Source organism: Vicugna pacos, chromosome 25 (assembly GCF_048564905.1).
Source record: "Vicugna pacos chromosome 25, VicPac4, whole genome shotgun sequence".
Lineage (NCBI taxonomy): Eukaryota > Metazoa > Chordata > Mammalia > Artiodactyla > Camelidae > Vicugna > Vicugna pacos.
The window spans coordinates 33,919,163-33,933,074 of record NC_133011.1 but is presented as its reverse complement, the minus strand read 5'-3'; the positions used below and the strand labels follow the sequence as shown (position 1 = coordinate 33,933,074).

The 13,912-nt window shown below is 51.3% G+C and overlaps 1 protein-coding gene across 1 annotated transcript in view; it reads left to right on the top strand.

The window, feature by feature from the left end:
* Positions 1-9,058, top strand: part of ZFAT (zinc finger and AT-hook domain containing) — a 136,518-nt gene extending 127,460 nt beyond the window's left edge. The window contains exon 16 of the mRNA XM_015242409.3: positions 8,546-9,058. Coding sequence (XP_015097895.3) covers positions 8,546-8,785 — 240 coding nt within the window. The 3' untranslated portion in view covers positions 8,786-9,058. The remainder of the gene's footprint in view (positions 1-8,545) is intronic.
* Positions 9,059-13,912: the final 4,854 nt, after the last annotated feature.

Here is a 13,912-nt window from a genome sequence, read left to right as displayed (position 1 = left end):
CGTAAAGACTTCACAGGCCTTCGGAAGCCCCAGTGGGGGTCAGACCTGGAAAGCTGACCTGGGTGGGCTGGGGGAGGGGTGGCCCTGCGTGGGACTTAGCTGAACAGCCTTGTGATTTTCAGCCATGCGGGTGCCCTGCCAGGGGAGCTGCAGCCTCTGAGATGAGACCTTGCCTGGATGAAAAGCACTTGGGGGCTCATTTTGTGGGTCACCCAGGCCAGGTCACAGGGGCCGGAGAAGGAGTTCTCAGCACAGCCAGTGGCGCAGCGAGTGGCCGAAAGGGAGCCAGGCTGCCTGGGTTTGACCCTGTGTCCTCACTTAACAGTGTGTGACCTGGGACAAAGCTCTTCTCCTCTTTGAACTCCTGTTTTCTCATCTGTGAGATGGGAAACCTACCTGGAGGGGCTAATGTGTGGGTTATATGTAATTATGCAAACGAAGCAGGTCGCAGAGTGCCTGGCCCTGGTTAAGTCTTAGTAAATCTTAGCTCCTCTCATAGGAGTGACGTAGCTCCTTAACTCCAGTCTGGGCTCGTAGAATTCAGCCATAACTCTTTTTGCTTCTGGAAGCTTCTGTTCAGCTGGCAGGCATTGATGCAGCCATCTAGGCCCTGTGTGCAGCGGTGGGAGTCCCAGGGTGGGTGAAACACTGTGCACTTTGTAGAAGAGTCTGTGACTTGGTCCAGGCAGGTAAACGCGTCACTGCATTATGTAGACCGACGTGTTTGTGGCTGAAGACACCCAACCCTGTGCCGTGTGCAGCTGGTGGACATTCTGGGTCACCCCCCAGAGGAGGCTGAGGAGCATCGCGCACACAGCCACTTGCCCAGAGGAGCGGGGAGTTGGGTGAGGGGCTCTGAGCCGGAAGGGGCGCAGGCTGAGACCAGGCAGAGGGAAGACAACCAGAGGGTCAGGGTTGGCAGACCTTCCTGCTCTGAGAGGGGAGGACAGGTAACAAGGAGACGGTGCAGGTGATGAGCAGGCCGTGGTGTCCGCGCTGAGCTTCAGTGGATCTTAGCCGGCTCAGCGCACAGTGTGGACATCAGCACCACATTGGTGCTCAGAGTAACATGAGCAACAGGTCTGTGTTCTGTTCTTGGACCCACTTTGCTGTAAACGAACTTACCTTGATGTGTTGGAGGAATAATTGAAGTGGTTTATGATTTATTATAATAAACATTCTCTAAACAGAACTCAGAAATGCTCCGTCCCTGGGAGTTTAGTCTGTCTCTCTCCCTCAGGCGACGCTGCAGGTCTGGAGGGCAGGGAGGACCAGCTGCCAGCTCCGGGCCCTTGGCCCCCGGGCCATGCCGCAGCTGCGCATCATCTGTGTGAAAGGACAGGGGGAGAAACTGCTCGAGGACACAGATTGTTGTGTGGGAGTGTGGGGTGTCTGCATCAGCTGAGGAGAGGAGCCATGCGCTGCCCCAGCACACAGAGGGCCCCTGGGGATGGCAGAGGCAGGCGGGGCCCATCACACTCCTCGTCCCTGTCCAGCACCTGCCTGTCAGGCTGGGGGATCTGGTGAACATCAGGAGGGTGGAGGCCTCGGCTCCTGGGCCACATGTGGAGGGAGGTGCTCTCAAACTGCAGTGGCGGGGGTTCCCGTGAGAGCAGCACAGGGAGCCCTGCTGACCCAGGGAGGTGCACGGGCTACCTGGCAGCGGCAAGGCTCTAAGGAGAAGCATGTCCCCCTGTGCGTGGTGCCTAACAGGGATGCCGAGCCCCCGACTGAAGCCTGCCTGGCGCTGAATAGAAATTCAATTAATGTGTGCTTAGAGGTCCCCCAAGCAAAGCAGTGGGCACAATAAACTTGTCTAAATATCGAAAGATATTCAGAGGCGGTCAGAGGCTCTGCCTGCCTCCTTCCCTTCCCTGCGAAAGTGCTTGTTTCTGTTCAGCTGTAAAACATCTCCCGGGACACACACTAGATAACGCAAGTCAGGCGTGTATGGAGCGCCTGCTGTAAGCCAGGGGCTGCGTGAACATTGTTTGGAGGGGGTGTGCTAGTTAAGCACCCGGGGGCAGTGGGGAGTGGGGACGGTGAGGACACCCACCCCTGGAGGGGGTGACACCCATAGCAATCGTGAGTGCCACCTGCTACTCCTGCCCCACCTTCACTCTTACACGTGCTAAGGGAGACCACGTTGCCCTCCCCATGCCATTACAGCGAACAAGGAAGGATTCTTTCTCCCTCAGCCACATGATTATCGAGACCACTCTAACCTGTGCTTAGACTCCTGAGAAACACAAGGTGTCCTCTCCACGTGCACCCTCTTCTTGCTGCCCGGGCATCTGCTTCTAACCCCGGCTGCCTGCTGAGTCAGTGTGGCCAGTGTGCACACCCGTTCATCCTCATCCTGGGACCGGCTGGGGGCCAGTGGGAGGCACCTCTCTTCCTGTTTCCAAGCTCCTCTGTCACTGCAGAGAGAGCTGGACCTGCCTGTCTCCCGCAGGCGGGGACCCTGTGCGCAGGGCCATCTGTGCTGGAGGGCTCCCCGGTGCTCTGGGGCCTCAGCAGGGTGGCCGAGCGCCGGCTGCCTGGACCCCGCGGCGTCTCCTAGAGCCAGGACGCACACGCAGGGCCTGCTGGTGACTGTTTTTAGCCAACAGTCTTTACAGCCTGGGCTTTGGACTGTTTATGGGGACTCTATTTCCAGAAAAGAAAGGAATCTGCTGTCTCCTTATAACCAAGAGAAAGAGTAGAGGGAGGCGTTCTGCCGTCTTCTCATGAAAGATGCCCGCCTCGCCTGAGGCCCCCTTGTTTCCCACGCAGCCTTTCTTTTTTAAAAGGCTTTAAATCTTCATTGATGTATGGAATGGTTTCTTCCTGCCTGTGAATATCTTTTGACATTTCTGCAAGTTTCTTGCACATAATATTTATCCCCCTTTTTTTTGCCCCATATATATGTACATACATTTAGAGTTGGGAATTTATGATGCTTTTTTTTTTCACAAACCGCATTCACTTAGACCTTTTCTTTCCTCTATAAACTGAGGATAGTAGAAACACTTACCTTTGTTTCCAACGTATACAATGCCACACCTCCCCCAGGGTCGTGAAAATAACTGCGCTCACTTATTAACCTTGTGAAGTGGGTCTGCGGTCCCCTTAGGAATGCGGGAGGAAGCTCTCAGTTATAATCTAAGCAGTGGGTGAAATTCTAATTGCTGGGGAAAATAAAGCTCGTTCTCCAGAGCTTACACACACACGGGGAGTTTTTCATCTGGAAGAGTGGACTGCAGGGTCCTTTTTCATCCCTGTTGTCTGGGGAGTGTTTGGATTCTGGTCTGCACCTCTAACTCTCACCATATGGTGCAGCCTGAGAGCTTCTGCAGTGGAAGGGACCTTAGGGGATGTTCGCATTCTTCTGATTCCTGGGAGTCCTACAGTGTTCAAAACCGGCGTCACTCCTTCAGGAAACCGGCCTGCTCCCCACCCACCCTGCCCCGGGGGGTCCAGGATAAGTGCCCTGTCCGCCCCTCCACTGGACCGCAAGCCCTTTCAGGACCAGGAGTGTGGGGGGGCCAGGGTCCTGTTTCCAGCCTCCAGCAGAGTGTCTGACATACTAAATTCTCAGTGGAACAGGAAAGTGCTGAGAGGGCACCTGAAGCGTATGGGAGCTCAGCATCGGGCAGGCGAGAGCAGGTAGGTGGCCTGTCAGGTGGCTTATTCAGTAAAAGGCTCCCCATTCAGAGGTGTCCAGACACAGAGGCCACTGTCTGTCTGTCGGTCTTGCAGAGCAGGTGCTAATGGCATGTAACCGCAGACCCCTGCTCCGACTGAGGTAGCACCTTTCCTGCGCAGCAGCCCAGAGCGAGCACCAGCCCTCCAGACCTGTTCCTCATCTCATAGCTTGTTCAGTGTCCATCTTTGGGCCTTGTCTGCCCATCACTTTTGGCCCCGGGAACCTTCGCCAGCCTGCCTGTTTGCCATCGTCATCAGGTGATGCTCCCAGGAGCCTGACTGCGTGTGAGGACCCTATCAAGCGGCAGTTTATGCTGCGCGGTCCCTCTGAAACCAGACCTCGATGCAGTGTCTGCAACCCCTCCTGCCGGGACGCTGCTTTCAGCCCCACAGCGACGCGCTCTCAGTCCTGCTGGTGCCAAACACAGAGGAAAATCCTGGCTTGGACCTCCTCCCTCATTTCCTGCTGGTGTAGGCTGAGTGCCCGCCCTCCTCTCCCCTCCCCACCAAAGGGCTGCTCTGGACAGGTTTCTTTTTTTTAATTTTTCATGATTTAGACATTTTCAATCTTTTAAAAAAAGGGTATCTCTTTTTAATTTTTTAAATTTATTTTTTAATGGCAGTACTGGGAATTGAACCCAGAACCTCATGCATGCTAAGCATGCGCTCTACAGAGTCATGCTCCCCACTTCCCCCAGAGAGTTCCGTTCTTCTGCAGTTTTTTAAAGCGCCCGTTCCGTGCCCAGCACAGGGCTGGTGGCCTTCCTGTGCTTTTGGGAGAAAATGTTTTCTCAGCCGGAACACCTCGTGGCATTTGGAAGAAGCAACTCTGCCTTTTTCTTCTTCCCTTTCTTTTTTCCTATCTTACTTTTTGCTTCATTTCCCCCAAATATTAAAGGATTATATTATGTGAAAATGTAGGCAACAGAAAAAGTTTAGAAAGAAGAGAAAAACGGCCTGTGGTCGCGCAGCACACAGACGCCCACGGAGAGTGCCAATGCCCCCTTCGTGCTGGTGGGCGTGGTACCAGACACCGTCTGTCGGGGGGGACTTGCTGGACACTCCCCTTGTGCCCTGCCATATCGTAGGTGCTGGAAATAAAGTGGCATAAACACGGCCCGGGTCCCTGCCTTCATGGAGCTCACAATGATGAGCAGATCGATAAACAGGTGATACGACTTCAAGGGGCAACAGTGCAGCGGGCAGGAGAGACCAGCGGGTGCCCAAGGCGGCTGCTTCTGCTCGGAGCTCAGGGAGGTCCCGTCGGATGTGGTGACTCTGGAGCAGGAGCCTGAAGGGAGTGAGGGAGGAGCAGAGGGACAATCCAACCCGGGATGGGCTCTGAGCGGGGCAGGAGGAGCCCCGCGGCGGGACAGGCTCGCTGGGGAGAGGACCACGGAGGCCGGGAGGGCGCTGAGCCCAGGCGGCAGCTCCAGGCATGCGGGGTCTGGCCAGGCACGGACAGCGGAGGGGCTGGTGCCAAGTGTGGGATACACAGTAGGGCCTTTGTGGTTATGTGCTGCCTTTTCACCGCCAAGTTTTTAGGGCACGTGGTAGGCGCTCAGCTCCTGTGTCTGGGATGACGTGACCCTCTGTGTATTTGCGAGGTGGTGTCATGGAGCAGAGGTGCACAGGCTGGGATTCAGGCCGACCCCATTCATGCCCCAACTGTCCCTTAGCCGCCTTGGTCAGGGGAGCACTGTGACACCTGGCAGCGCCTGTAGCTGCGGGCATGGCGGTACCTGAACCAGGACAAGGGCCCCAGCCCTGGTTCTGTACCAAGAACAGAACCTTTAGAGCCATGGAGGGTGCACGGAGGCTGTGGTGGCTGCCCTCAGTGACCTCACGTGTCTGAGAGACACGGGCTTCTGGGGGGTCACTGCCCGTGGCTTCTCCCAGTGACCAGTACCATCTAACTGGCACCTGTGGGGCCAGCCAGCTTTATTTGTGGTTTTGAATAAGGTTAGTATGTTTCTTAGGTGACTTCAGTCTGCACTCTCTACCCCGGGGACGCATCCGGGAAGCGGGGGTTCACTGTGGGCTGCCTGCTGTCTCCAGGCTCTGAGGGACGAGGGCCACGTGGGGTCTCTGGGCTGGGTAGCTCAGGGCACATAGGGCTCCCTGGACGAGAGGGCTCAGCCCGAGTTCTCCAGGGAAAGGTGATGGGTGGGGGCTTCAGGCAGGTGGAGCAGCAAGGGCGGAAGTTCAGGGGCAAGAGAGAGCACGTGTGTCCTCAGAAACCAAAGATGAGAGCAGAGGGAGGGGGCGGGCAGGGCCAGGGCAGAGAGATCTCATCCCTCACACCAGGGGGTGTGGGCCCGTCATCTCGGCGGTTACAGGAGACCACTGACTATTAAACAGAGGGAGTGAGAAAAACCGGAGGCCTCGGAGGGTCTTACCTGGCTTCAGATTCCAGAATCACCTGCTGTTAGCAGTAGGGTCTCATGAACTCTCTGAACAACCACTTCTCAAAAAGATGAGTTGCAGTCCACCCCGCCTGGCCTTCCTCACGGGGCTGCTGGAGAATTAAACGAGCTAAGGGACCCGAGAACACTCTAACTGCCGAGGGCCCATCTGTTACGGTCACTGTGGGAGGTGACAGTAACACAAGGGAGCAGGAGTGTCACAAGACGCAGACGGAAGGAGTGTGAAGGAAGCGTGAGGAGGGGAGAGAGGGATACAGGCGCAGGTTAGGTGGCCTGAAGCCCTGACCTGGGGAGTTCTCAGACCAAAAGTCAGAAGGTCTGGCCTCTGGATTCTTTTCTGTCTGAGCGCCGCGCCTCTCCGGTATAATACGAGGATGGACCGTTAGGACTTTTGGAGCCAAAGGGGCCTCTCTGTGGACAGCTTGCCTCCTCCCTGCCTCCACGTCAGCTGGGTGGGTTTGTCTGAGACTGAAACAAGGACGCAGCAGCCAGGCTGGAGCGGGGGAGGCTGCCGAGTGTTCTGTCAGCACTTCCAGGCTCTGCCCGGGGACAGTGCAAGGGGTACACCAGTGCCCCTGGCGGGCCTGCGGAGACCGGGCGCTGCGCTGGCACGGAGGGGCTCGTCCTCGCTCTCCAGAGGTGGTGGGTTTAGCGGGGAGACGTGGGCAGAGACGGGCTGTAACACAGGCCCGGGCAGAGGGCCCTGCAGGGGCTCTGGGTACAGGGAACCCCCTCCCTTAAGCAGGGCTCCCCCAGCTGGGGCGCTCCTGGGGAGTTCCTTGAATGTTGGGAGGGAGAAAGCATAACCTGCTAGGAACAGTTTTTACCCAGAAAGTGGTGGGGGGACCCGGGGGGGGGGAGAAAGCTGGACGGGGGCGGGGGGAGAGCAGGGAAAAGGCGGGACCAGTGAGGCCAGTGCGCTGGCCCACAGCCCAGGGCCCGTCGGCGTTTGCCCGGCGAGTGGTGCGGGAGGGCTCGTGGAGCCCGTGGAGGGGCTGGGGTCTTGCTGGGAAGCTGCCCTTCAGCGTGAAGAGAGCCCACAGCGTGCCTGGGTCCGACAGCCTTCCGGTCAGGGTTCTGGGACGCTTGAGGTGGGCAGGACCACAGAACTCGGAGCCTGATTTAGAGAATAATTTGCAGAGTCCTGTGGGTTAAGTTTTCCCATTAAGCTCTCTGTGCTGCTGATAATTTATCTGGAAGATGTGTTAGAGCATTTGGGGAAAACGCAGTACCCATCTCAGGGGATAATGACGCCGTGAAGCCATATTATTTCCACTGTGAGAACAATTTTAAGCCTGTGCTAATAGATTAAACTACTAGAGTGATCATTTTGAACAAAGAAAACGGCTGAGAGCTGTACAGCCAGCCATAAGCTGATTGGGGTGCATAAAGAGTAATAATTTAGCCCTTTTGATCTGTGGCACGTAATCTCTTCAGTCGCTGCCACATGACACCAGCTGAGGACAGTCCCTGGACTTGAGTTCACCCCGACCAACGCTCACGTTCCACCTCGCCACCCAGACCCCCTTGGAAAGGCCTGTCTCTCTGACATCCCTCCCCACGTCCGAGGGCTCTCTTGTACCCCAGCTCAGCAACTCCAGGCCCCTTTGCCTTCCCCCTGGGCTGGCTTTCTGACCCTTCAGTCATTTTCGCAGCTCTTAGGGTCTCAGCTCTTTCTAAATCTTCCCCACCTTACTTCTGCGATTTCTCCTCTCGAGATCAAAGGCAGTTGTAAAACAGAACAGAACCCAGAGTCAGGGACCTGGGGCTCTGGTGCCAGCTGGAGTGTGGCCTTGTCTGGAATCTGCCTTGGAGCTGCAGAGAAAGGCCAGCCCAGCAGGCTCCCTCCGCTGACAGATGCTCTGAGACTCTTCCGCCCAGCCCTGGGGCAGCGAGTTTCTATCAGCAGGCCCCCCTCTGAAAGTCTGAGGCAGCAGCGTTGACGGAGAACCCCTGGGGAAAAGCAGTCTTACGAGGGCATCCGTGCCTGCCTAGTGTGGTGCTGACCTTCACACGGAGAGCTGAGCTCCCAGCGGGTGCGGGGAGACAGGTAACCCCACGTAAAGTAGTCCCCACTCACCACCCAGTGCGCCGGCTGTGGATTTCCAGGAGCACCCCCCGCTTCTCCCCCAACCCACAACACGGTTGTGGGGAGGCAGCTTGGTGTCAGGAGAAGAGCCTGGGCCTTGGGGGTAAACTTGAGCCCCGTTAGCCACCGCGGGGGCCCCTGGCCTTGCAGCTTTGCAGTCGTGAGCTTCACTCCCCTCCTCCACGAGCCGGGTGAGAGCAGCCGGAGCGCGGCTGAGATGCCTGTGCAGCGAGGACGGGCTCCTGGATCGGATGAGGCGCTTTGTAAGCAGTAACTGTGACTCTGCTGTCGCGGTCAGGCCTGGAGGTGGGGCCCGTGTGACCTCTCTCTCGCCCTCCCACAGGTCACCGACGAGGAGCCCAGCTCCAACCACACGGTCATGATCCAGGAGACCCTCCAGCAGGCCTCCGTGGGGCTGGCCGAGCAGCATCACCTGGTGGTGTCGTCCGACGACGTGGAGGGCATCGAGACGGTAACGGTCTACACACAGGGCGGGGAGGCCTCGGAGTTCATCGTCTACGTGCAGGAGGCCGTGCAGCCCGTGGGGGAGCCGGCCGTGGGGCCGCCAGTCCAGGAGCCGTAGAGGACACGCGGCGGGAGACGAAGCCACAGGTGGGGCTGCCAGGCTCCGCAGGGCAGCCGGGACACCCAGGGCGGGGAGGCCACCGAGCGGTGCTCTCCGTGGTGCTCTCCTCTGCGCGCCCCACCCCGGCTGCCGGATGGGGCTCTCCTTGTCCTGCTTTGGGTGGGCAAGGCCATCGGCATCACCAGCAATACAGGATCCCCACCCCCACCAGACACACACCCGCTTCCCCCGTATCATCTGCTTCCAGGAAGACTTCTGCATCAGCTCCCCAGACATGGCCCACACTGTGTAGCCCTTTTGCCTCACATTCGAACGGAGGCCCCCAGGTCCCCGACAGCATCGTCCCTGAATCACGGCCCCAGCTCCCTGACCCCCATCTAGGTGCCGAACCTTCGTCTGGGACTGCCCTGCAGCCCGGTGCACGGGAGACAGCCATCAGAGAAAGTGACCTTACGGTTCTGAATCACCGATGAGAGAAAAGAGGGGAGGGGTTAGCTACAGAGGTCTCCCCCTCAGGCATCAGAGGCACTTGTCCAGGATCATGTGAAGTAACCACGACTTGATGATCTGCCCACTCCCATCACAGGTGGGGGCTCGGCTTACTGTCTTGGAATTCTTTTGCTTTTTAAATAAATGCACTTTTTACTGTTCACCTCCCACTCTAAGGCGGCGAGGTGGGTAGAATAAAAACACTCTCTGCCTGAGTACTTCCGCTCCTCCGTTAGCTTTCCTGAATCGAAATCTTGGATTTGGGCTCCACCCCGAACCACCCTACCTGAGACCCCGGCCCTTAAAATGCAGTGATGATGCTCATTCTCCGTCTAGAGCGTGAGCCTTGCTTTGGGCCACTGTTTGAGGTGAGTGGTCTTACCCTCTGTCCCCCTGCACCTGGCATTTGATTTGCTGCATCTGAGACGTGGCGGCAGCCCCTTCCACCTTAGGAGGAGCAGGGAGCTGGCAGTCAGAAGCCTTCCAGATGCTCTCCTGTTTGACTGAGGTTTCAGTCCAGGTGCTCGTGATAAATCCCGTACCTCTCTGCGCCTCTGCTCTCTGACAGCTCTATGGGGGCGTCGAGGCGAGTCCTGCTGCGCCCTGTCCGGCCCCGGGATCTCTCAACATCATCACCTACCATCCCACTCGAGGTCAAGATTTTTTTCTATCAAATGAAATTTTATTTAATTTACAGTGATTCTAACCAGTTGTTTGAATAAACCATCATTTTAAGGTGTAAAATACCAAACGATTGCCCCATGGTTTTAGAATTTCACATTTCTAGACTAGACAATGAAATAACCTATATTACCTGGGGTGGCTCACAAAACTGTTCATCTAAAACAAATTTCTTGATGCTATTCGGGCACTGGAACACTGGCAAAACTTTTTATTCAGAAACCGATGAAGAAAAAGCTTGAGAATTACTTTTAATCCTACAATGGTTTGCTGTCTTTTGTTTGCAAGGAAGACATTATTGACCTGTTTTTAGTAAAGCATGAAGTTTGAGTTATTTTTCTAGTAAAGGTGATGGATTGTTACCAATCTTGGTAAGGGTAAATAGTACAACAAAGTGATGGATTTTTTTCTCTTGGTGTTAAAAAGCCTGTATGTCATGAGTTTGTTTTTCAATGTGTAATTGACCTGTGACCCTTCATTAGTTCCACGTGCACAGCGTAGTGATTGAATATTTTTATACATTACAAAGTGATCACCACAGTAAGTCTAATTATTACCTGTCATCATACAGTCACCCCATAGTTGTTGACTGCATCCCCATCCTGTACATTTCATCCCCTGACTCAGGTGTTTTGCTGCTGGAAGTTTGTACCTCTTAATCTCCCTCACTTGTTTCACTCATCCCTCTACCCGACTCCCCTTTGGCAACCACTGGTTTGTTTTCTGTATCTGTGACTCTGTTTCTATTTTGTTATGATTGTTCATTTGTTTTGTTTTTTAGATTCTGCATACAAGTGAAATCATATGTTATTTGTCTTTCTCTGTCTGACTTACTGCACTTAGCATAATATCCTCTGTGTCCATCTGTGTTGTCACAAATGGAAAGATTTCATTCTTTTTTATGGCTGAGTAATGTTCTATTGCGTATGAGTGTATATATGTGTATACACATATATATAATCACATCTTCTTTATCCAGTCATCTATAGATGGGCAGCACTTAGGTTGCTGCCATATGTTGGCATATGCTGGCATATTGTCATATATGAATAATGCTGCTATGAACATCAGGGTGCATGTATCTTTTTGAATTAGTGTTTTTATTTTTGCTTTGTTTTTCTGAAAAATACCTAGAAGGGGAATTGCTGGATTATATGGTGGTTCTATTTTTAATTTGGGGGGAACCAGGATACAGTTTTCCATATTGGCTGCACCAATTTACATTCCCACCAACAGTGCACAAGGGGTCCCTTTTCTCCACATCCTCACCAATACTTGTTATTTTTTGGCTTTTTGATAATAGCCATTCTGACAGGTTTGAGGCAATATCCCGGTGGTTTTTGTTTGCATTTCTCTGATGATTAGTGATGTTGAGCACCTTTTCACATATCTGTTGGCCATCTGTATGTCTTTTTTGGAAAAATGCCTATTCAGATCCTCAGCCCATTTTTTAATTGCATTGTTTATTTTTTTGATGTTGAGTTGTATGAGTTCTTTGTATATTTTGGATATTAACTCCTTATCTGGTATATTGTTTGCAAATATTTTCTCCCATTCAGTAGCTGGCCTTTTCATTTTGTTGACGATTTCCTTTGCTGTGCAAAAGCTTTTTAGTTTGATGTATTCCCATGTGTTTATTTTTTAATTTGTTTCCCTTGTCTGAGAAGACGTATCAAAAAAAATATTGCTATGACTGATGTCAAAGAGTGTACTGCTTATATTTTCTTCTGGGGATTTTATGGTTTCAGGTCTTACATTTAAGTTTTTAATCCACTTTGATTTTATTTTTGTATATGGTGTGAGCAAATGTTCCAATTTTATTCTTTTACATATAACTGTACAGTTTTCCCAGCACCATTTATTGGAGAGATTTCTTTTCCGCATTGTATATTCTTGCCTCCTTTGTCACAGATTAATTGACCATGCAAGTTAGGTTTATTTCTGGGTTCTCTATTCTGTTCCATTGATCTACATGTCTAGTTTTGTGCCAGTACCTTACTGTTTTGATTACTGAAGCTTTGTAGTATAGTTTGCAATCAGGAAGTGTGATACCTCCAGCTTTGTTGTTCTTTCTCAAGATTATTTTGGCTATTTGGGGTCTTTGTATTTCCACACAAATTTTAGAATTGTTTGTTCTAGATTGTGAAAATGCCATTGGTATTTCAATGGGGATTGCATTGAATCTGTATATTGCCTTGGGTTATATGGTCATTTTAACAATATTAATTGTTCCAGTCCATGAACATGGAATATATTTCCACCTGTTTGTATTGTCTTCAGACTCTTTCATAATCATCTTATAGTTTTTCAACTACAGGACTTTTACCTCCTTGATTAGATTTATTCCTATGTATTTTATTCTTTTTAGTGTAGTTGTAAGTAGAATTGTTTTCTTAATTTCTCTTTTCCCATAGTTCATTGTTAGTGTATAGAAATGCAACAGATTTCTACATATTAATTTTGTATCCTGCAACTTTACTGAATTCATTTATTAGTTCTATCAGATTTTTGGTTGCATCTTTAGGGTTTTCTGTATATAGTATCATGTCATTTGCAAACAGTGACAGTTTTACTTCTTTCTTTCCAATTTGGATTCTTTTTCTTTTTCTTATTAGATTGCTGTTGCTAGAGCTTCTAATACTATGTTGACTAAAAGTGTTGAGAGTGTGTGTGTATCCTTGTCTTGTTCCTGATCTTAGAGGAAATGCTTTCTTTCAGCCTTTCACCATTGAGTATGATGTTGGCTGTCAGATTTTCATATGTGGCCTTTATTTATATTGAGGTATGATCCCTCTATACCCACTTTGTTGAGAGTCTTCATCATGAACAGATACTGAATTTTGTCAAAAGCTTCTCCTGCATCTGTTGAGACAATCATGATTTTTACTTTTCAGTTTGTTAATGTGACACATCACATTGATTGATTTGCAGATATTGAAATATCTTTGCATCCCTGGAAAAAAAATCCCACTTGATCATGGTGTATGATCCTTTTAATGTATTGTTGAATTTGGTTTGCTAATTCTTAGTTGAGGATTTTTGCATCTATGCTCATCAGTGATATTGTCCTGTAATTTTCTTTTTTTGTGGTGTCTTTGTCTGGTTTTGGTACCAAGGTGATGTTGGCCTTGCAGAATGAATTCAGAAATATTCCTTTCTGTTCAGTTTTTGGAATAGTTTCAGAAGGATAGGCGTTAACTCTTTTCCAAGCATTTGGTAGAATTCACCTGTGAAGCCATCTGGTCTTGGACTTCTGTTTGTTGGGAGATTTTTATTACTGATTCAATTTCATTACTGGTAATTGGCCTATTCATATCTTTTAATTCTTTCTGATTCAGCCTCAGGAGATTGTACATTTCTAGGAATTTATCCATTTCTTCTAGGTTGTACTTTTTTTGGTGTGTCATTGTTCATAGTAATTTCTTGTGATCCTTTGTATTTCTCTGTTGTTGGTTATAGCTTCTCATTGAGGTCAAGATTTGTTTCACCCAGAACCCTTTCTTCAAATGAAGTCTCATGCAGGTATGTAAGCAGGTGTACAGACAGGCGAAGTGGTGGTTGCTCTGGATGAAGAGGGTGGAGTCCATAGCTCCATGCACTGTCACCACCCTCTAACCCCAGCCAGGTCTGATGGAACCTCTTGGAAAAAGCTGAGAAGCTGCTGCTCTAATACAAGGAGGAAAGTGCTTTTCCTAAACCAGGATGGCAAGAAGTGCAGCAGGAGTTCAGAGGAAGCAAGGATACTTCTCACTTGGGATGAGTTAGGGAAAGCTTCATGGTGGAGGTGGCCTGTGACCAGCAACCTGGTGAGTTTTATTGATGGAGAATATTAGCACAGAGACGTTAAGAAACCTGCTGAGTTCACACAGGAAGTAGTGGAGCCAGAACTTGAGCCCAAGGAAGATCTGCATTCACAACTAAAGTGCACTCTGTGAACTCCTCTCTGAGAAAACG